The sequence below is a fragment of the Alosa sapidissima genome, chromosome 1 (genome assembly GCF_018492685.1).
Source record: "Alosa sapidissima isolate fAloSap1 chromosome 1, fAloSap1.pri, whole genome shotgun sequence".
Lineage (NCBI taxonomy): Eukaryota > Metazoa > Chordata > Actinopteri > Clupeiformes > Clupeidae > Alosa > Alosa sapidissima.
In genome coordinates this window covers 40,386,083-40,413,181 of record NC_055957.1, presented here as the reverse complement: position 1 = coordinate 40,413,181, position 27,099 = coordinate 40,386,083, and the positions used below count along the sequence as shown (strand labels likewise).

The following is a 27,099-nucleotide window of genomic DNA, read 5'->3' as shown; positions in this document are numbered from 1 at the left end:
AGTGTGTGTGAGTGTGTGTATGTGTGTGTGTGAAATAAAAAGGAGAAAGCATATAGGGAGGGAGGGAGGGAGGAGGGAGAGTTGGCCTGGCTCTATGCTTGCATGCTCACGCTCACCCCCCTACTGCACACTGGCATCTCACCACCCTCCCCCAGCCAACCCATTGGATAAATCTGTGAGCTAGCTGAATGGATGATTCCCTGCAGACACGAGATGGAAGAAGGTAGAGCAACAAAGATGGAGAGAAAAAAAGGGAGAGAGAGAGAGAAAGGAAAGAGACGATAAAGCACAAAACGTGGATTGAAAAAAAACAGCCTTTCATGTTTTTCTATCTCTCCAACTCCTCTTTTGTTGGTGCAGGAAGTGAGGACGGGTCTCACAATGAGGAATATAGATCTACTCTTTGTGGCAAGGGCTGTGTGGAGAGCAGGTGTGATGTCAACAAAAAAGGGGGGAAACGACTGACAGCACTTAAGGCTACATCAGCTAAACCTATTTCCAATGTCCTTTGTCCAAGGATTGAGCTGATCCAAAGTAATTTGTCTGAAGAGGTCTGAGACAATAATACTATGCAAATTCACAAAACCCAGAAGGACCTGAGAAAATCAACACTACTATGGCAAACCATGTAAACACGGTGTGCTCTACCACATCTCATCAGCAACATGCCCCATGAGGCCGCAGTTTACAATGACTTCAGGACGGCTAAGGGACATGGTTAGGCTTCCAATGCAGCCTATCATAGTCAAGGACCGTTAATATCTGTTTTATAACCACGTCTTCCTCTTACATAAGTCACAGTGTAATGAACCATGATAATCCTTCTGCACATCATTATTGTAAATGTATTTTCATTAGGGCTAATACATAAAACTAACCCATTAATCATTAATACTTTCTTTCTATCTGCTGTAACATTAGTCATGGTCCTAACTATACAGTATTCATTGGACTCTACCCTCTTGCTGTGCCTAAGAATTACCAATACCACCGACATTGATAAATGACAGTAAAACCTTACCCTACCTTATCTCATCATATCTCATATTAGCCTACTTTATCTCACGTCATCTTATATTATCTGCAATTTAAAGTTTTGTAATTTACAGCCTGGGCTACACCGAGTTCGCAGCTGAAACCTTCCGATAATATAATCAATTAAATCAATTGAACTAGTTACACCAGACACGAGAGTGTGCACATTAGAAAACAATTACACAAGTCTTCTAAACACTATTTTAACACATTTATGGAACACTTTTGTTGCATGTCCAATATAGCCACCGAAGTCAATACTCAACTGAGAAAAAACGAGTGTAACTGTGAAATTAAACTCAAGTTGGCACATTAAACTCTTCCTGAATCCTTTCTAAATTAAAGCAAACTCCTCTTTCTAGAAAACCAAGCTTTAAATGCAGTTGTTTACTCATTTTCAAAGAAAATACACTTCCATTTTGTTTAATACTGATGCCATCAGTTATTGGTTGTATACAAAGTGGAGCCAACTGTCTGCCACTGTCTGATGTTGTATATAGCCCACCCCGTGCCAGTTAAGCGGTTGTAATTGGTTCCTGGGTTTTTGGTGATTAGGAAATGGGCTTGAATGGGACGGTGGCCAGATAGTTCTTCCTGGGCAAATGGAAATACACTTTTAAGATTGGCCTGGTCTCCAGTCCTGAAGGTAATATACATAATATCAACATGGTAATATACATAATGTCAACATTTCAATCTAATATTAAATAACACTTTCACAACATTTCATTTTGACCACATATCTGTCTTCTACTCCTGTGGTCTTTATCAATGTGCTATAATTAACTGGCGATAGAGATTCACCCCTTTCAAGACTGGCGAAACAATCTCTGCCTCTTCTCTGCAGGGGTTGGTGACACAGAGGCAGCCTCGAGCAGAACACCTCTGTTTGCCTGGAAACAATTCACAGGGGGCCACTAATGGTGGCAAGGACACATCCTTCACTGCCCATGGCAAGAACGATGAAGAAAGTCTGTAAGTCTTTGCCACATGCTGAGAGGCATGGAATGTTGTTTACACACACAGACTAACACACACATACATTCTCTCTCGCTCTCTCTCTCTATCCCTATCTCTCTCTATCCCTATATCTCTGCTGACCTGGTTTGTTTGCTATTATATCAATAATGCAGATTATATTAATGCCAGACAATATGGACATGGACAGCTTTTAGCTGGGCAGTAAAACACATTTCCAAACCTCACTTCACTTTCACATGAACAGAGCTGGTCTGGCCATCACTCTCACCACCTCTTTTGACACTGAGGGAGATGAATAGTATTTAGGATTAAGACTTGGGCTGGCTATGAAGGTTTAATGGAAGTTCAAAAGTAGTTAGGCCTAAGTGAAGGCTCTTTGAAAGGTATGCCGTTTGTAAACAGTTTGTTGAATATTTTCTGAGCAATACAAAAACAAAACAAAATCAGTTTATTAAAAATCCAAGCATTGTCACCACATGAATAAATATTTAGTCTAACATTTCATTGTTACAAAATACAGGAGGGTGAAGCTTTCCGGTAGCTTACCGACTCCAAAGAGACTGAACTCCAAATATAGTAGATCGGTGCTCACTCTGAAGAGGTTGAGGTTGTGTCCTTAGACTCGGTGAAGTAAACACAGCTGATGGTAACTGACATCACCGACTTGTGTGCCAGTCGTCAACTGCTCTTTGCCATGCAGTGTGTGTCTGCATGGGCCTCACAGAGTTGTTGGATCTGGGATATGCAGACTCTGTAACCCTTGATATTTACTGGCAGACGCGGTCAGGCAAGTGCTGCCTATATTAAACCAAACGGCTAAAAAGCATATATCAAACTGAGTAATATATGCCATGGGTCTGCGGCAAATATTTTCTTTTGTTAAATGCATTGATCTCTTTTTAATAAAGGAGAACTTTATGGCAATAGATAATCAAGATAGGCTAAGCTGAAACAAATGTAATATCAGTCAATCAAAATGAAAAATACTGTTTCCATTACAGATATTTTGGCATCTATGAAGCATCTCTTAGAATGAAATTTGATTATCTGAGAGAGATCCATAGCCATCTCAAAGAAAGCCATAGCAATATCTAACTAAATAAATAAATATGGAAAAACGGGTTGAGATGCTTTGAAGATCACTTCAATCTTGTTCTATCTTGGAAGCGTCTGATGCTTGTTTATATAAAACCCTCTAAGACAGATCATATAAGAGAATGGCATTGATGTAATTAATGACTGAAACGTTTAAGGATTCACAAATATGAGGGCATTTTTACAGGGAAAATCTCTCTCTCTCTCTCTCTCTTTCACACACACACACACACACACACACACACACACACACACACACACACACACACACACACACACACACACACACACACACATTCCAGCTTTTCAATTTCAGAAACGTCCTTTTTCCTTTTCCAATCAGCACAGAGGCCAGTGTTAACTTAGCTGTACCCAGTATTGCCTTAGCTGTACCCAGTGCCTTTACTAAGAGCTGCCGTGCTCTGAGGATTTCAATTCCGATCTTCAGAGAATTGTGAGCACAACTAGAGCAGGGCGGAACATGGTGTTCCACACCATACTTGACTTCAAAAGCACTATTGAGTTCCCTTCAAATGTTAGGGTCTTTTAGCATACCAGTGGCAAGAGCTGGAAAAAACAAAATGAAATTCCTTAATACCCATTGTGGGTTTTTGTCCCTTTAACCAATCCTTTGTGAATATTTCCTTCTCAAATTCAAAGGAGAAGCTATTTTGAATGCTTATGTTTTCCTTATTTTTGAATATAATGAAGGAAATTTCAATGATATGCAGTCACACCAATAATATCTACAGTGCATTCTTTCGACACATTCAACTGTAATAAGTTGCACAACTTAGTCTGTAATTATGCTAGTGTGGAGGGTTCACAACGGCCAGAACTGACGCACACTCTCACACACACACACATACACTCACACACACACACACACACACACACTCACACTCACACTCACACTCACACACAGACACACACACACATACACAGTGGGTAAGGGTAACACTTTACTTGACGGGTGAGTTCATAACACATTCATAGCAGCTGTCATAAACTGCACATAAAGCATTCATGACTGTTTCATGAGACATGACTCAACATTCATACCAAACCTTTCATGAATGTGGAAGACAGAACGACGAGAACTTGTCAAAATAAAAGTCCAACAATCGCAAAGGTAAACTAGCCTACATTCAGCTGACCCGTATATGTGTAACCTGGATACCATTAATTCATTTACCGTATTTTCCGGACTACAGTACACACTTTTTTTCATAGTTTGGCTGGTCCTGCAACTTATAGTCAGGTGCGACTTATATATGAAAAAAATTATATAATTGAACATGTTTTTAAATGTTAATTTATATTAACTGACATGAACCCTACACCCTACAGCCTCGAGAGAGCGCTCACAAATGCACAAATCCTGTGCACTTTCAGTCAGAGATTAGTGCTTGCGCTATGCCTGAAACACATGTGCACACTTAAATGCTCAAATTATGGCCGGGATTCTATTTATAGCCGGGCCTCAGATTCGGACAAATAAAAGCCAGTATAATTTTGCTTCAATTTAACTCATAAAAGAGCTCTTCTTAATAATTTATATTGTTGGTTGGTTTAATATTGTTTCCAATGAAAAGTCATCATCCTACACCATGAGTCTCCAACACATTGCTCTCAAGCTACCAGTCTCACGCAGCCCCTTTCTGAGCTAGAGGCTGAAGCAATAACCTACATTTAAACACAATTGTTGCTGCCAGGCATCAGCCTACGAATTTTATAAAAAAAAGTAAATCGTGCATAATTTAAAAAATAAGTAAATTTAGGACATCTTAGACCTCTTTGGCTATATGTTGAAGTCAGAGTTGGTCCGTCCAGTCAATAGTCTCGCATTCAGGCCGCTCCATTATTAGATTAACGTCAGACAGCGCTGTAAAATGTGTGGGAATTTCTCGCACTATGATGGCTAGAGTTGCGGGACTTTTATTAGTTTATGCGCAATCCCGCGCTGAAATTTAGGCCCTGGTTTTAAATGCACATTTTTTTTCCCCTCACTCCCTCGGAGGTGGCCAGCGAGCATTTGTTCTGTTGCCAGCTTGTACCAAAATATCGTCTAAAATGCTTGATTGCATTGCATTCTCCACATTTTTAGCTAAATTTTCATGTACCACATCAGCATTTTTGTTCGGTGAATCTTTTGTAAATTGCTTTACAATAGCGTCGGGCCCTTGTCAGGAGCCTTCGTCTTGCCTCTTGCCACTATTCACTCCTTCGTCTTCAACATTCCCTGTAGAATTCTCAATATTTTTGGCCTCAATATGGCCAGTTACATAGTCATGGGCGGATTATGAACTTTGGGGCTCCTGGGCCCAGATGTATTAAGGGCCCCCCACTAATTGTCGTATATGTGGGAGGGGGGGTTTGGGGGTCCTTTTGCTTTGCAATTACCTTCCTGTCCTCCTCTTGGCTGCCTTCACTCCTTCGTCTTCATTAACATTAATCTTTTTGGCCTCAATAATCCAGTTACATAGTCTCTGTTTTTGGTTTTGGATTTTGTGAAATACTTTTCTAAATATGCGACTTATAGTCCGGTGCGATTTATATATGGTTTTTTCCTGTTCATGACGCATTTTTTGACTGATGCGACTTATACTCAGGAGCGACTTATAGTCCGGAAAATATGGTAATCTCTCCAGCCTTTGTAAATATTTCATGAATATCTTATGAAGTCTTTCATCGAATGTCACTTTACTATACAAGTAGTGATGTATTCGTAATCACTGAGTTTAACACTGGGAGGTAAACTAGCCTACTAGCCGTATTTGTGTAATCTGGAACGGTTGGACATTCCCAGAGGCAAAAGATGAGAAATCATCTGCAAAGGTTACATCATAAAACAAATATATTTTTATGAAACAAAAATTATTTGCTTGACCATGTTCTGTCTTTTTTGCACTGGAGTAGCCTATTGACTCAGATGTGATGTGATCAGGTAAGAGGTTTGGAACAAAAATGGCAATGCTGCTTTGCGATTGTTGGACTTTTATTTTGACAAGTTCTCGTCGTTCTGTCTTCCACATTCATGAAAGGTTTGGTATGACTGTTGAGTCATGTCTAATAAAACAGTCATGAATGCTTTATGTGCAGTTTATGACAGCTGCTATGAATGTGTTATGAACTCACCTGTCAAGTAAAGTGTTACCAAATTAAGTCTTTCTTTTACAACTCTACAAATAGAGTTTATTATCTCATGATGATTGAGTGTATTTGGGCTGGCTACTTGCTGTGAACGAAATTGCCCCTAGGAAACATTAAAGACTATCCAATCCAATCCAATCCAATCCCATACAGGGACAAATAGTTGGGCACTAGGAATGCATGGAAATACTGGGTTATTGAGCTTTCACCTACAGTATATAATACCAATCCTTTCAACACCTAGAAAATCACCCACCCTTATACACACGCACACACACACACACGCGCGTGCGCACACACACACACACACACACACACACTCACATTTCAAAGAAAAGAGGAAAAAATCTCCATATCCAATCTTCCCCTGAATCCTAAGGGGACTCTGCCGACACTCCCACAAGGGTTCAAGGTGTAGATCTGGTCATTACGGCTGGCTCTAGGTGGCTGATCATCAGTTATTATTACTGTCAGCCTACCCACTCGACGAAGCCCCCAGAGCCTAACAGCACATTCCAAACACCCCCTCTGACCTCACATGAGCACTTATCGTCCGTTAGAGTGGCAAAAGTGGCTACGGCTTTGAGGTAATCCCTCAAAATGGCATGTTGGCCTTGCAACCGCGTTAAGTCGGTAGAATATCAAATACATCATACATCCTTAGGTGACATGACCACAGTAAAGGCTGCTGAGGTGAAATTAAACTTTCAACAAATGCAGGCAAACTGCAATGGACTCAAGGACACTGCTAAACATACAGTACACACAAGACCCTCATGAACCTGCACTTTTCAGAGTATTTAACTAAATATGGAAGATAAGCTTTTTAATAGTCCGCAAATTCATAAAATGGGTTCAAGGAATGGAAGCTTCGTGGACATATAGCTGGCAGTGAATACACTGACATTTCCTTCCCGAGCATTTCAACTCTATCCCAACTCTGACCTTTTTTTTTTAAAAAAAAGCACAAGTGCAAATACATCCCCCTTGAAAAATGGAAGCTTTCAGGAGAGGAGAAGATGATGCTCTCTTGCACCAATTAGCCGTGGCTCACAAAAAGAGGCCTGGTGGAGACGCCTGGCCTCCCTCTACGGGGAGAACAGGATCAGACAGGGTGAATGAAACAGGCAGGCCTTCTGATTGAGTCTGCTGCTGCCGTTCCCTTAGTCCTAATGAGGAACATTAGTTCTACCGCTTAGGCTTTCCGACAGGCTTGGAGCACTGGCTTTGAAGTAAAGTACGGCTGAGCAGGAGGCATATTGGTTCTGCGTATGGGGGCTATCACAGGGGTTTGATGTGTTTACGCTTACTTGGCAGTGAAGTCAAAGGTGACATGTTGGATAAAATCAGGATCATAATCCATTTAGGAGAGTGTTAAATGCATATTAATTGTTTTAATTATCGGTGCTGCTGTGCGGGGGCCTCTGTTTAGACGGGTTCTTACGAGGGCAATTTGTTCCAGAGACAGTGTGACTGCGGTCTTCGGCTTTTTTACAGCCTGATGCTTAAATAGGCTAATGGAAATCAGTCCTACAGCACCAGATGAATGACATCAAGAGGTCTGGTTCTTTAGAGTATTAAACGCTGCTGTTGAGGGTAAGGACATATTGGTTATTAGAGAAAATAATGATCAATGGTGGGGCGGTGGGGGTCATAGTTGCCATTCTAACTTGAAAATGTTAATGCTGTAACCGTTTAAATTAATTGACTGGCATGAACATATGAGTTTATAGTTTATTTAAGATGTCAACTGTGTAAGGTGATATAGTGATATATAGCGTAACACTGGTTATATTGACAGTACGTTTCAGGTATACACATTACTTATTATTAACATGTTAATCGTGTAAATTAGGGTTGTAACTAGACAATGTTAACAAAACAACACTTTGACCCCTACCAAAGAATGAGCATTCTCTTAACTCAAGATGTCAGTTTTAACTTCAGACACATTACTATAACATACACAAAAACACAGACACATACACAAGCACACAATACGATAAATGAACACCCACAACACACTAAACAATAACAATATCTACAAAAATACAGAACACAGTTGACAAATTCAACTCAATGCAAATATGGTCTACACACTAATCTTCACTTAAAATACCCCCTTGTATAACTGACCTCCACATTTCAATCTCTGAAACAACTATATCGCTACACTTTCAGTACCCACACACAGCCATCTCTACGTATGTCTACTTCCAGCTTAACACTTCTATATTGAAACAGCCCTCACCACTTTCCTTCAAAAGGCTTCTGTCTCCACTGTTACATCTGTTTGATACTAATAAGTCTAGACTGCTCTTCAAATATGCAGGGAGTCACTCTGACACGTGACAACTGTTGATGCACTGAATTTTGCATGCAGGTCTCTCCATACCACCGACAGGACGTTTGAGGAAACAAGCAAATTTTGGAAGTAGATCAAGTAAATATAGTTCCGTTATCTATACTTTTCAAAAACCTGTGCTGTTCGAAAGCCCATTTCCGGCAACTAGGAGAAATAATCCCCTAATTTCTAAATTTTGACTTAGCCCATAATTATTAAATGCAAAGTCATTAATTATGAGATTTAAGGTGTTACGCCTGTATCTTTAGACCTAGGGCCATGTGGAGCCATAACACAATAATTTCAATTAAAGAAGAAAAGTAAATGCAAAGCAAGGAAGTCAATGAATGGAATGAAGTGTATTTGTAAGTCAAGATAAACATTCAGTCAAAGGTGGCGAAACACCGTTCAATAACAAAGCTAAGCCTTGAGAAAACCAAATCAAAGTGAGGAAACTAAAAGTAAAACTAGAAACACAAACAAACACCCTCCCGATAGGGAGTATAATTGCCTACACTGACACACACAGATAGCTCTTCTGTCAGGGTAAACACGCAGCAATGCTGCAACAACACCACCCAGCAAAGAGCTGTAAGGAACACACAGTAAGACTGTTAAGTAGAGTCAACTCAATACAACAACACACACACACACACACACACACAGCACATCCACAAGTCCCACAACCACGGATCTGCTGTCTGGCACAACAACCCTGTCTTGATGCCTTCCAGGCCTTTTAAAGGCTGCCCAATTAGCCCAACCAGGAACTACATGTGCGGTAATCAAGGAGGAGGCGAGACCTGGATGCAGAAAAGGCAGAAGAGACACAGACTACGGGGGCGGCCGTAACACAAGGTCAAAAGTATTCCATATTAACTCACATAAAAGTCATAGTTATGAGATACTAAGTCCAAATTATGAGTCGTACTAAATCATGAGATACTTAACCCAGAAAGCTCCCAGAAGGTCCATGCTGTATCAGTTTGTTATCTAATTATCACTATATAGTTGTGCTCTATTAGTCTAACCTATAAAGTATAATCAATACTAAATATGATCTCTTCCAACTTCTGCCCACTGGAAGACGCTATAGATCTCTGAAGACAGGAACGACGTGCTTCAACAACAGCTTTTACCCTTCAGCAATTAGACTCCTGATGATTTGCAACTCTTATTTATTTACATTTATTTAATTTATCCCCTCCCGCTATTAATCCACCCCCCCCCCCCCCCCCCCCCCCGAACTACAAAAAATACCACCAACATTGTTGTGTGGCAATTAAAGTTTCTATTCTATTCTAAAGCAATAATCATAAAATTACCTAGAAAATAAACAGTTCTACTGAAGCTATAACAAGCAATTGAGGAGCAATATCTGCATCAGGTCCTGTCAGGTCTAGGCAGTGGAAATTTGTAGCCCATTCCCAGCAGGTGCAAAATAGCCCGTCCCTTGTCTCAGCCCAAGTCCAATTTAAACTCAACTTAAGATCTCAAAATTCTCTGTTTTCCTTTTCAGTCTATTTAAACTCAACTTAAGATCTCAAAATTCTCTGTTTTCCTTTTCAGTCTATCTCCTTGGGGTGAGAAACAGGTGAGCTCTCATTTGGAATTTCCTATAGGTTGGCATCTCAGAATATTGACTTTATATTTCATCTGTGATTCAGTATCATATAATTATGAGTTGCCGTCTTCTGTCTTGGCAGATTGCGGCTTACTGTATCTTTTTCCCCAAAGTGGCAGCAACAGGCTTCCATATGTTCCTCATCTTTCTTCTGTGCACCATTTCAGCGGTGTGACTCTATTTCATCTGTTAAATAGAGTCACAGCTTTCAGAGCTATACCTGCCATGAACTACCATTAGATTCTCTCCATGCCTGCTGCAACCAGTCGTGCACTTTTCACTTTCACTCTGACCTCACCAAAATAGAGCCCATTCATTCCAGCCTGGCATCCAATCTAGTTTGACATATCATCCAAGTTCAGACTGACACAGATAACTCCCAAGCCTTCTAGGTACTTTGCAGTGTCTGCATCTATGTCAGTGTTTCTCAAACTGTGGGTCGTGGAGACATGCCAGGGCACGAACTGACGTGAAAACAGGAGTTTTTTATTTATTTTTTTTATCTGTAGCCTAGGCCTAGGTAGAATCCGGTGCGCAATGGATGCACTGTGCTATTCATAGGGAAGCGCTCGTGTCAAGGCAGCTTAGTCCCGACCAGAATGAGATTTTAAACAAGGTTGTGAGAGTGGTGAATTTCATCCAGACCCGGCCCTTAAAAGCGCGTCTGTTCCCCGCACTATGCGAGGAGATGGGAGCTGACCACACAGCTGTAGCCTACTGTTTCATAGCGAGGCAAGGTGGCTTTCCTGAGGTAAAGTGCTGTCGCGTGTTTGAGCTCTGTGTCGCATCTTCTTGGAGGAAGAGCGCATACGAATCTGCAAGCACGTTCACTAATGAAAATGTCTTGATGAAGCTGGCCTGTCTTAGCGATATATTTGGAAAGCTCAATGAGTTAAATCTCCAGTTACAAGGCAAAGACAAGCACCTACCTCACCTAGCAGATAAGATTACTGCATTCACCAAAAAACTCGAGGTATGGACAGGCGCCTCGATCGCGACAGTATATTAATGCCTTTGAGAATCTGAGTGAAATCGCTGAAACGTCTGATTCGGGAGCCACTCTTGATCCCATGTATTAAACAGTAGGCCTACATCACACCCCTGCAAAGTTTATTTAAAAAATATTTCCCAACCAGCAGTGCTCAGTATGACTGGATTATGGATCCATTTAATGCAGCATGTTGGTAGGCTATTTCATTGAATATATTGTACAATGCTGTAAAATATTGGCCTGTGCTTGCTAATATGTTGCTGGGAAAAACAGAAATATGTGTGTTTAATGTACAGTGGCACATTATGTATTTATTTATATTATATCTGCAGCACCAGCTGATTTTAACTCTGCTGAAGAGGACATAGAATTTGTCGTTATTTTAATAAATGTGACAATTTTAAGCTTGATGCACTTTCTTAGAGCGGTGATGGACAGGTGGGGCTCGAAAATGCCCCCTTGATCAAAGTTGGGAATGAAAGAAAAAGTTTGAGAACCACTGATCTATGTGAATCATTGTGGATGTACAATTAAGCGTCTACACACACATTGAGGGGGGCTTTATTAAATGCTTTATTTATTTTCGCAGTTGCATTAATTCATCACAAGTGGATTTTGTTGATTGGCAAAGCAGCAACATTTTATTATTTCAGTGATGGCTGTTATTTGGACATGGTTGCATTGACAATGCTGTCAATGGTCAATGGGACTAAAAACAATTTGTGTCTGGATGCATGTGCTGAACAATTATTGGCAACGACCTTTAACCATAACTAACTGTTTACTTCTCAGGGCCATACATACTGTATATATATATTTTCTCTCCTTGAGGTGAAAAACAGGTGAGATCTCATTATATCTTATATAAATATGAGAAATATATATATATATATATATATATATATATATATATTGTGTAAAATGCAAAATGCCGCAAAAAGGCCACAGGCTACATATCAAATGTTGAAAATGAAAATTTGGACTATTTCATGGAAAATGTATGTTCATTTCATCAACAACACATTTCACAAAAGGGACAGGGAATGTTTACCACTGTGCTGCTTCACCCCTTCATTTATCAACATTCTGTAAATGTTTAGGAACCGAGGAGACCAGTAGTTTGAGTGTTGAAATATGTGCAGAATTCATTTTGGCATTGTTTTCCTGAAATATTCAAGGTCTTCCCTGGAAAAGACATTGCCTGGATGGCAGTACCATAATTTCCCAACTATTAGCCGAAGTTTATACATTGATTTTGCAAAATTTCTTCAGCTATGAGGTTAATACACGGGGGCAGTTTATATAGTATTACTGGTAATATGTTTTTTTTTTTTTTTTAACTTGCATAAACACTGTCCTGCGGTTTATACACAATGTATAATGCACCCCCACACCATCATAGATGTTGGGTTTCAAACTGAGCACTAAAACAAGTTGGATAGGTTGGATACTTGGATAGGCACTCTCCTCTTTAGCCCATGATTTCCCAAAAAAATTGCACATTTTGATTGGTCCAACCACAGGACCTTTTTCCATGTTACCTCAGTCCATTTTAAACAAGCTCAGGCCCAGATAAGACAGTGGTAATTTCTGTATCAAGTTTAAATACATTTTTGGCTGTTGCATGGTAAGGTTTACACTAGCATTTGAGTATATGAGTATCAACTGTGCACGTAGACAATGGGTATCCCTTAGCCCATACAATGATTTTCTTAACACCAGGTCTCCAAAAGACCACGGCCATCCAAATATTGTTTTTCAGCTCTACCCATTTTTTGCCCAAGATTTCTCTAGATTCTCTGAATATTTTAATTATATTATGTACTATAGATGATGAACTCCCCAAATACTTAGTAATGGAAACATTAAAATTACATTGTTTCATAATTTGTCCAAACAGGTTTACACAGACTGATGAATATATATATGTATATATATATATATATATATATATATATATATATATATATATATATATATATATATATATATATATATATATCTTTATATATAGGCCTCTCCGGGATGCTCTTTTTCATACCCAATTGTGTTTTTGTCAAATTTGTCCAATTAGAATTTTCAACATTTGATATGTTGTCTGTGTCCTTTTCCAGAGAGATTTGTAGATTATAGATTATTACATTCTGTTTTTATTCACATTTTACACAACAACCCAACTTTTTCTGATTCTGATGAGAGAGAGAGAGAGAGAGAGAGAGAGAGAGAGAGAGAGAGAGAGATACAAACACACACACCAGTGTTGCGCGGTCTGCCCGAAATGAAGCGGTCGCCCGCGGATGACCGCGGTCACCCGCGGTTATGAGTCATAAACAAAATATTTTAATGATATTCGGATCATTTGCGGGCGGGTCAGTTAAAATTAATTAAATATATATTTTCTACAAATAGGCCTACTTAAAATATCACGAGAAGGCTAGCATCAATACAATAAAGCATCAATACAGTAAAGTCAACAGTAAAGAAGCTGAAGACGCGAGTTAAAATAATAAAGACACCCCTTCAGGAAAAGCGATATAGGCTATGGGAAATATTGGGAAAAGTTCTTAAAGATGACAGTAGCACAAGTTATGGTCTATGTAGGCCTACTTCTTGCGAAGCCATTTAAAAGTATGACAGCCAAAACGGGCAGCCTGCAGGAATGTTATGGCATAGACTACACAGCCATATCTACCGGTAGATGTATAGGTTCGCGCATGCATAAAAGTTACCTTAGTTCGTTGTGTTTGTGACTTTAAACAGTGGATGTGCTTTAGTAAAGCTTTGTGCTTCATTCAGCATTATAAACCAGTTCTTACGCTAACGTTTTGACCAGCAATGTATCTCTCTTGCCTACCTTGCCTCACCATTTCTGTTTTCGAAAGAAAGATGTATGTCCATGGCCCAGGCAAACATTATGTCCTGCATGCCTACTGCGTGTAGTTCTACTGCATAAAGTTTCGCAAACAAATTAGTTTGTTTTACAGAAATGGCCTACTGTCACACTGCATGGTAGGCTATAACCAAAAGCACACATTTTGTAGCGGGTTGGATCGCGGGTCGGGTATAATTTTGTCCTAATTAATATTCGCGGTCCGAGTTGCGGTCAGGTTGATTAAAATATCGGGCGACCGCGGGCCGCTTGTCACCAAACCCGCGCAACACTGACACACACACACACACACACACACACACATACATACACACAGGGTTGTGCCTGCAGTACCTTGTGGACTCCTCACCCTACATATTCCCCTGAGAGGTTCTAACTAGTGCCTGTCCCCAGTCTGTCATACCACTGGCCCACTTCCCCTGGCCGGCCTCACTTAAGAGGGGAAGGTGAGCCCTCTTCATTCTCCAGACTAGACACTAATGCTTCAGGGTCACTGCTGTCGTTGTCCTAGCCTGAGGCACTACTGGAAAAGAGCACACCATGCACCAAAGCAGCACTGCAAGAAGCGCACGCACACACACACAGACACGCACAGACACACACACACACACACACACACTGTCTACTATCGCTTATCTGTTTTGTATACCCTGAAGGAAAAGAAAAAAAAACATTACATTTTGTTGTGTACAGAAACTGCGGCAATAGCAAAAACGACATTCCACCTGACAGACTCTATCTGTTTAATTGGGTAATTTTCACTGACATCCAGAATCCTTGTTTTGTTTTTTAAAGAGACGTGAGGAATCAGTGCAATTTTAAAAACATTGCCACAGACATCTAGACACTGACTTAACATACAGGTGGTACACAGATGAAGGTACATAAAAATGAAATAGCAACATTTCCTTGTAAGAGCAGAGCCACCAGTGCAATGCAGGTCCTTACCTTCCTTTTGGCGCGGAGCTGGCCATGATAGTTATCTGATGTGTCCCCAGGTATCTCTCCACCCCACAAGGTCACTCCAACTATAGTGTAGGTGATCGCCATTATCCCCAGGGGCAGGACATACACTAGCACAGTAACAATGATATGATACCTGTGAAATGACAGGGAAAGAAAGCTTTCAAAACCTAACATTTCAATTGTCTAATAATAAAATAACAACATTATGAAGTCTTTCTTTCTTTCTCTCTCTTTCTTTCTGTCACTCATATCAAACTCATTTGTGTATTGTGAGTAAGCAATACAAAATCAGCTAAACTGTAACATTTCAAAGGCAAATGAAAAAAAGGAATATAAAAAGGTGTCTGACATGACGGCATCCTCGGAGTGGCGAGGCCAGGCGGTATAGCAGAGAGTCCTCTTGGGCAGCACCTTTATGGTGGAGTAGTAGCAGAGGGGGAAGGCCAGCACCACCGCCATCACCCAGATGCACACTATCACCCCTCTGGTGGCTTTGGCTGAGAGCCGTGGCTTCAGAGGATGAATGATAGCCATGTATCTGCACAGCACAGGAACAAGCACATACACATCCGGGTCAAGTGTCAGAGCCAGTAGGCACATGAAAACATGAGATGCCATCCTACATTGAAAGACGCAAACGATTACGGGTTAACTGTCAAGGCTGGGATGTGATTTGCGGGCATTTTTGTTTGTTTTGTTTTCAGGCGATAATGTTAATTCAAATCACTGTAGTCACTTTGTAATGGTGGTTGAATGTGGATACATTTTTGCGTGATCCCCCCCCACTTTTCAACACAAGCCTGGCTCTTGTGATCTGGTCTACCACAGGCGTAAACACAACACCACAGAAACAAACACACAACAAAGCTAAGCTAAACTGATGCTTCCTCTCTAACAATGCCTCCTTAATGAGGGGCTTTTGCTGAGCGTTCATCAGAACTGCCACTATGCATCAGCTGTGATTAGTTAGCTTGTACCCAGGCTGGGTGTACATCCACCAGTGGCTTTCAGAGTGCCATACACGTGGCTTTACACAAGGTCTGGCTGCGCTGCGGGGACTGATGTCTTATTTAAGTCCAGAGCCTCATTGCCCCAGTGGGTTTGGAGCGACCTCTAAGAAGGAATCTGAAGGAGGTGACAGATAATTGAGCCTCATACTGGCACATGCGCGCGCGCACACACACACACACACACACACACACAACATAAATATTTTGTAGCAAACCTTATGACTTTTTATAATTTGACATGGAAAACTCAGATACCTCGATTGACAGACAGACAGACACACATACACAGTCATTTCCTGTGTATTTTTTAAAAATGTGTATTGACCACACCCATGTATTGACAGTACCCAATAGCCCAATAAATCTGAATCAGGTTGTACTTTAATCAGAAAGAAGAAATGCTTTCCCATGTATAGCCCATCTCTGTGTATTAACCTCATGAAGACATTTTGCAAAATCAATAACACTGTAAGAAAAAAAAAACTGTGTAATTTACAGTAAAATACTGGTAGCTGTGGTTGCCAGAACTTCACCATCAAAATATACTGACAATGTAAAAGACATTACGGTAGGCCTTTCCCATCAGCTTTCCCAGAATGCCACAGCCCCACTTTATTGTTTAAGTGTAGGTGGGAAATTATGGTATTGCTGTGCAGGCATGCTAGGTAAAGGATCGCTTCAGCTTGACAAAGAAAAGTGGAAGTAATAAAGCAGAATTTGCACAAACGTCCATATATTGTATTGAGGCTTCTGATGCTCAAAATAACAAGCATCTCATAATATTCATCCATCAAGCTGGTGACATGCTATTCATCAAAGAGCCATCAAATGTAGATAGACACACACAGGACATCTCTTTGTAACTACTCAGAATCGTATTGCAATCCCCCTTTCTCTCTCGCACTCTCTCTCTCACACACACACACAGGTCAGAGAATGAGCCATTGCATACTTACTCTAAGTAAATATACATAGACTGACAAGTACAAAGTACAGTAGCACCTGTATTCTGAATAACATATACCAGTAACCTGTTCAGAGTGTCAGTGGAAAAAAAAGCAACTTCATTCCCATTATCACGTGGTATCCCTACCTACAGCAGAGAGAGTCAATGATTGCAAAAATGCTAAATGTAAACACACATGCAAATTTAATTCCAACTTCACTGTTCTCACAGACCATGCTACAACATGATCGGTCAGCTCATGGCTCCTTTATTAAAGAATAAAAAAGTGGACAAAATAAAGAAATAGATACATATTTTCAAGCACAAGTGGCCATGTCCTGCAATTTCAACTTAAAAGCGAAGCGAAACATCTTAGCGAAACGTCTGCACTCACATCTTTGATTTCCACTGTGCCTACGGCACAATGTGACAACTATGCATCTCATTTCCCAAGGTAGTAACTGAATTCTCTTTACGTATTATTTGACGATGTCTCATGGTTGTGAAGCAGTTTTGTGCACATACAGTAGCTGTGTGAAATGCCAGAGGCAACCAAAGCTTACACTGAAGCCTTACTCTTATTTCTATTTTGCTTTATACAGACCAATGCATGAAGCAACTGACTGAGGAAAACGCGTGACTAGCCATGTGGCACCTTTGAGAAGACCTTACTCAGGTCAGAGATAAGGGCTTTCAATAATACATTCTAACATACAGTACACAACAAACGGCTACTGCAGAACTGTGCCGTTACAATTACACAGAAAAACAGAGGAAGTTAAACCAGGTTGCATTGTAATATGTGAGTAAGTTATGCTACAACTGGTCTAACTGCCTGCTGTAGAAATGAGAGGAAAATGAACACTTGAGCCACATCTCTCTCTCTCACAGAGAGAGAGAGAGAGAGAGGGGGGGAGGGGGGGGGGGAGAGGGGGGGGGGGGGGGATTACAATACGATTCTGAGTAGTTACAAAGAGATGTCCTCTTAATGAGCTGTGTGCACATCCTGATTTGAGTTCTATTTCATTTTGACAGCACTACTAATACGCAAGGCGACTGTGAACCTGAGTGTTTTAGCTTAATTACAATCAGCCCTGTTGATTCAGAGTGCACGGATATATTCACATGCCAACATGCCATGCCACCAGGTTATTAAACCACTCTTTTTCAATAAAATCAACATTAAGCATGAATCTCAAAAGAAATTGGTGTCGGTAGAAATGCCCCTTAGGAATAAAGTAATTTGCTTATTACAAACAAATATCGGTAAACGGATTTCAGAGCTGTACACAGAGAGGATGCCGACTGCTGCTGAGTGAGGGTAGACTGTGCCAGGGCCAGGAGAATCTCTTGGAGTAATGCACAAGAGCCTTGCCATTGGAACCCCCTGGTGATTTTATAAATAACTTATTAGAGCTCGGGAGTCAGCAAATGCATTCAGTTAGGATTTAATTACTTCTTGCACAGTAGGACAGAATGATAAAGTGACTATGTGTGCATTACCCCACCCCCTCCGCATATATATACATTTCACACTCCCTCTCTCTTGTCTCACACACACACGCACACTCTAGATACCTCCCCTCAGCACCAGAATTGTTCCTCGCCTTTAGACGTGTGACTGAATTCACTAGGGTTTTTAGATGTATCATATTTTTCTTGTTAATGTTCTCATCGACATACAATATATGAAGTAGTATGTATTCATATGCATATATAGCCACACCACAAGACTCGTCACTGCATGTGGTAGGAATATATCGATATTATATATTCAATCACATAGAGAAAATGAACACACACAACTCCACTAAGGCTGATAGTAAACAAATACAACTAAATTCTTTAACATGGCACATTATAGAATCAAAGCCTCAATCTCGAGGCACGGTCGTCACTGCAGTCCATTATTACATGATACCCTTGTACATTCATATGCCTTTCAACTTGGAAATAGCAATCCGGGCTAATGGCTTATGTAGTTCGCCTGACCTGAAGGATTTAATCTGTCAACCATTCGTTCAAGTTAATAGCGGTCATGCAATTAGGCAAGTGGGATCATCAACTGACTCTTACCTGTCAACAGCTATTGCAGTCATAGAATAGATGCTTGCAAAAACCGAGGTGACCGGGAAAAAGTTGTGGAATTTGCAGTATGATTCCCCAAAGTACCAATCACCATGCGTCGCGTACACAAAATTAATAAGTGTATTGAAGGCTGCCATAGATGCATCAGAAAATGCCAAATTGAGCAAAAAATAATTTGTAACTGTGCGCATCCTCTTGTGGGCCAGTATTATCCAGATCACAATCAGGTTTCCAAAGACAGCTACTGCCAGAATTGTGCTATAAGCCACTGACCAGAGCGCCACGCGCCAGGGTGGCTGGACAAATTTGTTCGTTAAGTTCCCGGTAAAGTTAGTTCCATTCGATGCCGTGGCCATTCCAAAATTAATTCCGTATTTTTCAAAAGGAAATATTTACCTCTTGGCCGAGAGAGCGCGCGAAAACCCCGAACGCTTCAGCACGAAGAGAGCCGCTTCACTGCGCACCGAACCGTTCCGATAATGAATAACTCGGGGGAAAAATAGTAATGAAAAACCCTCGAATAATAAATCACAGAACTCGGACTACTACATACATGCTGTATTGCGTAATTGCTTCCAGTATCTAATTCCCTGGTGCAAAATATGAAAGAGAACTTTGTGAAAAGCGAGTCTGACTGCACTCTCCTGTTGCATGCAGGCACGTAGAGCAGCAGTGTCGATTTTGTGACAGAAAGCCAGCGGTGACGCGGTTGGTGCACGGTTGACAGCGACAATCGATTGATAAACCGTTCGGGTCTAAAATACAGTCAAGAGTGGTTTGCATTGGTGCCCATGTAGACTGATAATCAGTAGGGCCTTCTTTCCTTATTGACTCCAGGTTCAACGGATTTTGTGACTGTGATAACTAGACAAACATGAGGCAAGAGCACGCCATAACCAACAGATCAGACACGAATTGTGCACATTAAATCAAAGTAGGAAACCTGAAAAAGTAGGTGGAAAAATGCTTACAAATGGTTAGTATTAAATCACATTGATTATAATAATAGGTTCTGCCTGTGTGGAACAGGGTGATCCATACGAAGGGCCAAGGGGCCAATCACAGTAGCCTGACTAGCCACCCTGAGGCCTAATGAATCAGGGAATCTTGAGATCGTACCTCTAAACTGAGACAGCACTCACAGGTTCGAAAATTACACGGTGGAGACATGAATTCCAGCAAAGCAAAAGATTTATTAAGACACAAAAGGTTGGGAAGTGGAGATCTGAGGGTGGCAACTATGGAAGTTCACACCAATACCATGCATGCATCATAAAAGGTTCAGCTGTTACACAGCAAAAGGCACACAGCAAAGCTACAATACAAGCAATACCCCAGAAACACCACACATGTGCTTAAACTAGCCCCCCCTCAGAGCCACCTCCCTACTAAATAAACATAAAAGTAACAAACAAATAGGGGGTCTTAAGTCTTAAGTGGGGGTCTTAAACATTGTTTCATTTATCATTATCACTGTCACTCAGATGAATGCAGATGCATACCAATGAAAAGGATTCTGGTGAAGTTTGGGTGTATAGTCTATGTGAGTCAGTACTCAGTAGGCATACGAGTGGAAGTGCCAAAGCACCCTGGCTGAAGCACTAGTGGCTCCAGGCTTGATTCCTACAGGAGCTCGATGATTACTGGTCCCCTCATGTCTCTCATGATTGCCCTGTGGTGTTGTTTAAATGCAGCAGCATGGGTGCATGTTACCATGCGGGGGCTAAATGCGGAGTCCCATTCCTTTCGCTATATGCCATGCAGTAGGCAGCTAGTGGACCACACCATGGTTAAAGTGATGCATATAATAAAAACCTAATCACATCAATAGCATAGCATTTGTGACTATTTGCTAGTGGTATCATGGAAAAATCAATACCAGACACAGACAGTCATTTGCATATTATGCATAAACACTGATTGCTGCCGATTGACTATTCAGATGTGATGCAATGATGAAAAGCACAATACATTCACACTTGAAGATGCTCTGATACAAAGCTGCAACCTGGGTGTCCTCATTTACACAATAACTCAATGCTGTCTGCATTCCAGCACAAAGCTTCCTACAACACACTGGCTGAGCATTCATGTACCATATGAACAGAAAAAAAGGCAGTTTCCTGAAAGCCGCTAATTTTGACGGTCCTTTAAGTTGGAATTGAAAGAATAGTGACAGACTTTAGGTTGGAATTGAAGGAATAGTGACAGACTGCATGTAAACATTCATACGTAATCAACATACACAGAACCAACATAACTTACAGATTTGTGGACGTCGACCTGGATTCATATCGCCTAAATCTGCAGTAACTATTTGAAAGTACACCTTTCCGGATAATTAGAGGAAGTGAGTAGCAGATGTGGCATTTCAACATACTATAGAGTTTTACTTCAAAGCCTGTTTTTTAGGTATAGTCTTTATTTTCAAGTTAATTGTTGGCTTTGTACTTAATTAAATGAATTAAATAAAACTAATTGCTTTAGCAGAATTTCAATCAATCTGGTGATCAAGCTCTGCAGCGGCTATTACACATGGAGACCAGAACACACAAGAACACAAAGGCAATTGAGCATGCATAGCTATATGTTCCTCATGTATTGGCAACAGCAAGCACAATCTACCACAATCTATCATTCACCTGCCTTTGAGTTGACAAAAAGATGAAAACAAATACTTGGGGGGCCATGGTGTTGACTTTGGCCTTTTCCAATGTTTGGTCTTGGAGATAAGAAAAGTGTGTTTTAAATGAAGTCTAGCCACGCTCACGGTTCAGCTCTCTCCAAATCAATATCCTTGCCCAAAGTTCTGTGGAAACACTAACACAGATGCACATGCTGGATGAGTCTCATGCTGACTGTTACATACGTACACACACTCTTCCCAGTGAAATTTGTTGTGTGAGAGATAGCATACCATGACAGAGAAGGCACCAGCCTCCCACCTCTTTTTGCGAGCGGCCACTTCATTAGACTTCCAGATAAAAGAAGGGACATGTTGTGATCTGGTTGTAATGCATAGGCAGCAGAATGTTTGACATCTGACACACACACACACACACATGCCTGACTCTCATCATTTCAGTGTTGCAGGTTTAATGGTTTGTATCCCTGCTGGAATTCAGCACCACAAGGCATTACTTCTCGGCCGTGTACTCCAAGGACACTGGAAGCCAATGTATCAGACGCACTGACCAGACCAACGTCCGATACCTTTCTGCTGTTCTGTGGTAACAATTTCCTTTTGGGATTAAAAGGTTATGGTCACAAGGTGCTCCAGGTTAGGTGCAGGTGGTCTTTTCGCCGGTCTCCTCTATATCTCCATGGGGTACCCTTGGAAACACTGATGATCACTTGGCAGCTAGGCTGCTTGCATGAAGGAACCTGGAGATGAAATGCGGTTTTGACACACCACAGAGAGATACATTGAGCTACAGTGCTGGGATGATGGAAATATGCAGGAGTATACAAAAATGGCTTGCCTTTTTATTCTTGAGTTTTATCTTTTGTCATTTCATGCATCTCTAGGCGGTTTTCATCTTGTGCTTTTATACAGGCGAGGCATTCCATTCACAGACACCACCTATCCGCCAAACTGGTCTTGTTCCCTGATTTGAAAAGCTTTGAAAGCATCAGCAGCAAATTAATATGTAGCATTGGGCAATGTTTGAAAATCATTCCAAAATGTTTGCAGTCTGTTGCCCCTGCTCAAAGTATCAGTAGCCAAATAGATTAAGAGGATTAACCCCGGTATGACATTAGACAGCATTTCCTGCCCTGTGATCCAAGCGGATTAATAACAGGCCCACATCAGACAAAAATAGAGAGAGAGCTGGCAAACTTCAGAAATATTAAGCTCCAAACAAAAATGCTGTGTAGCACTAAAAAAACAAACCCTGATGTACTGTCTGGAACAAGGGCCATTAGCAGAAATGTAAAGTTTTTGGCTGCTAGGCTAGAGTGGCATCCTTATAAAGAAAGTGAGTAACATTCATAGATATTGTAATAATTTCTATAGTATATGGCAGATGTAACAGGTTTGTCATAATGAAAAAACATAACTGATGCCCCTCTCAGTATGTATGCATTTATATGTATTACAAACCAATCATCATGTTGTGTCTGAAGCATATAAGAGAGGATGCCATTGCATAGGCTGTTGAGGTCAAATGTCAACAATCATTCTTGAGTTTGACACTGCCTTTAATGCAAACTGCTCATAGCTCATTTTATTGGACATTGGACAACTTCAGAATTTAATCAGCTTTTGGAAGACTTTGGAGTGTTAAGTCTGTACAACACATTCTGATAGACAGAATGAATATGCACACCACATTTCAAAACAATAGATGATTAATTGTGATACTTACAGTCTTGTAGTACTTGAGGCCATGACTCGGACTCGAGTCTTTAGCTAAATTTAGCGACTCGTAACTTGACTTGCACTGAATGACTCGAACTTGACTCGGGCTTGTGCATTCAGACTTGCAAATTGAGACGAGGACTCAACTTTTTTGTTGTAATATGCCTTTTAGGCTATGAGGGTGAAATCATGACACTTGCCAACACACCTAAAGCATATAGCTGTTCTGGGACGGGAGCACGCTTCCCTAACAAGCACCAGGAATAGCGAGCGAACAACAGCGATATGAAGACAAACTCTTTCAAAAGTTACCGCTCTCCCAACAGTGTTTAAAATAGACATCATCCATGAACAAATATAATCACGTTTGCCATAACCACCATTGTTTTTTTGTTTTTTTTAAATAAACAGTTTTATGTTGAATGAATGAATGAAACGCAAATGAAACGCAATTGAAATGTTTGGCACGGTTTTCACAGTAGGTTATGTGTGCACCCATCAGCTTCTACACATGCCAACAATACACATAACGTCGAGAATGAATAATTTAATTTTAGGACAGGAGCACTCATGAGTTCAAAAAGTAAAAATACATATGAAAGTTCATAGCGACCGCCATTAGGACGCGCCTATGAGCAGCGGCACTACAGTTATGTTTTTTTGAAGTTTATCAACATGTAGGCCTAGGCTATGCTTACTTTAGTGCTGGACTCGGACTCGACTTGATCAATAGGAATTCGACTCTAACTTGACTCGGTTGAGTAGTGGACTTGACTCGGACTTGACTTGGATTTTTTTTTAGTGACTTGGACTTGACTCGGACTTGAACACTGGAGACTCAAAACTGGACTCGGACTCGAGGCATAGTGACTCAACTACAACACTTACAGGCTGCTTAATTTTAAGAAGCTGTTGGAATTGTTTTGAAATTATCGTTGAGTGAGACTTGTCATTAGATTTCAGGGGCTTGGGAAATGTTGTCTTACCACGTAATTGGCTACTTGGTTTACAAGAACATGTTCAGTCAAACATCAAAATATCAACTTTGGTCAAAGTTATTGGCAATGAGATTAATTTGACAGTAAATTATGGTTGCAGGTGGATATGGATTAAAATTCATTATAATGCCATCTTTTGGTCAAAATTCGTCAAATGTGTCAGATTGCCTGTGTATTCCAATAACACAGTATTTTTTATTTTTTATTTTATTTGTTTGATGTGATTTCCTGTATTCTGGTGCATTTTGGGGATGGCCAATACTAAATGCAACCAGATTCATAGCCTACATCCTGATTTGTTGATATTGAGGCAATGATTCCATGCAAAGGCTTGGGCTTTAGGGCCCCCTGACCCCTTGGGCCCCTGGGCCTGGGCCCGGTAGGCCAGTGCAGTAATCTATCCCTGGAGTTATAAATGTAGTTTAGAGTATGTATGTGATTTTCGCCGTAATTACAGTTTTTTCTGAATGCTTAAACACAACTGTGATTCTTATAGCACAATTTCTAAAACTATTAATACTTATAGCAAAACCACTCACTGAGTTTGCAAAACTAAAAGCACAAATACTGCTTTGCACTCAGTTTGCAATTTTGTAACACACACTTTGCACAACTGTAGGCACAATTCACTACACAGCACTCTTTTTGTAACCTGGCAATAGCCAGATGAATTTCGCTCCGCCTAGCTCCACTCATCCATCTGGAACCGATCCATTGAAGTGTTGCTTCAGAAGGCTGGGCCTAATCAAAAAATCCTTGAACATGATTGAATAAGCCACTTGTCCGTCATCTATTGACGTGCTACTTCAACCACTCACATCAAAGCCAACCCGTGACGCTAATAACAGACTCACAGTCGCTTCTACGCTATGTCACATCTATGAAACTCCCGCCCTGCGTCCTGATTGGCTAAACCATAAAGTTGGTTGGAGAAATCACTCTCAATGGAAGAGGTCCCAGATGGATGTGAGTGAAGCTAGGCGGAGCTAAGCGGAACAACATTCATCTGGCTAGGGTCAGGTTACTCTTTTTGCAGAACTGTAAACACAACTCACTTTACACTCAATTTCCAAATGATCAACACACTCCTAGCAAATCTATACACATGTATGGCTATTATTTTCACTATTTTGCCAACTCTCTGGCACACTTTCTCATATGAAAACTGTTTTAGATAATTAGTTCACTTTGCAATCAGCCTAAGCACTAAGCCACAGGTAGATAGATAGATAGATAGATAGATAGATAGATAGATACTTTATTGATCCCCAAGGGGAAATTCAGGATGTACTCAGGTAATTCAGGTAATGTACAATGGAGCAGAATAGAGGGAGCAGGAAGAGTGAGAAAGGTAAGAATTAGAGGAGGCTGAATTATAGGACATGGAGGTGAAGAAGTAGGAGGAAGAAGAGGAGGAAGAGGATGCGGAGGTGAAGAAGTGAGAGGGAGAGAATGACAAGGACAAGGAGGTGAAGTTAGAGGAAGAGGACAAGGAAGAGCAAGAGGAGGATGGGGAGGGGGAAGAGGAAGGGTAAGAAGAGAAAGAAATAGCCCTTTTACAGGCAAAAAAATCAGTCTACATGTGGGGATATTGTCATGTCAGGCCTGGATACGGCATTCCAGAATATATATTCCCCGATGCCTTGGACTAGGACATTGCATGTCATGTAGACGAAATTTTGAGAGAGACGACCCGATGTAGACTGATTTGTTTTGTCTCAGTGAAATTGCTTTTTTGTGTTTTGACTTGGAAAAACACACTTGTGTTTGTTTTGATGTGTGTAAATAAACACCAATACTTGAAGTTTGGATCCCTGTATGTTTACAGAACTATGACAAAAGTATTACCTCAAACTGACATAGCCTACCTTGTGCACAGAGAAAGCAAAAGCCAGATGTGTTTTTTATTTATACCATTAGTGTGTAGTTGGCACATTGTGTGCTTATTATTGTGATGGCTTGTGTTTGAGTTAAGAATGAGTTAAGCAAGGTGTGTTAGTGTTTTCAAGAGAACTACAATGTTTTGCTGATTGGGTGAGAGGTTTTGCCATTTGTGTGTAGAGTTTTGCAAAAAAAGCCATAGTTACAAAAAATGTGCTTAAGCAATCAGAAAAAACTGTAAAGGGAATGACAGATGTCATTCTCATTGGTTTAAATGATGTTATACGCCCCAAACACATCCATGACTGATTAAAAAACCTAGGAACACCTTGTTGCGCCATGCGATCAACGTTTGATAACGAAAACCCTCCCAATGTGGACTGGAAACATCCTACTAAATTTCAATAAGCTTTTGATGAGTGACGATGCACTCATGATAGGACTGTCATGATAGGGCCCCTAGAGTGCGTATTCATTACGTAAAAGATGCTTCATACCGTCTTTAGTGGCAGGCTAGCACATACCGTTGACTTGCGCTAGCCTAGCACCTGCGAACTCTGCAATTAGAAGGACTGGATGAAACGTGCTGAAAACGGTCTCCACTGATAAATATCACACTTGCTTACTTGGAAATAAGGTCTTATGTCCAAAATCCTGAACCACCCCTTTAACGGGCAGGCGCGCAAAGCCAATGTGAGAGACTCTATTCTCCTTATTGTAAGTCAGTGTTTCAG

The 27,099-nt window shown here is 40.7% G+C and overlaps 1 protein-coding gene across 1 annotated transcript in view; it reads right to left on the bottom strand.

The window, feature by feature from the left end:
- The window catches only part of tacr3a (tachykinin receptor 3a), a 23,228-nt gene extending 3,477 nt beyond the window's left edge, over positions 1-19,751 (bottom strand). Inside the window, exons 1-3 of the mRNA XM_042088389.1 lie at positions 19,112-19,751; positions 15,429-15,617; positions 15,062-15,212 (exon numbers count right to left, since the gene is read on the bottom strand). Coding sequence (XP_041944323.1) covers positions 15,062-15,212; positions 15,429-15,617; positions 19,112-19,479 — 708 coding nt within the window. The 5' untranslated portion in view covers positions 19,480-19,751. The remainder of the gene's footprint in view (positions 1-15,061; positions 15,213-15,428; positions 15,618-19,111) is intronic.
- Between the last annotated feature and the right edge of the window lie 7,348 nt (positions 19,752-27,099).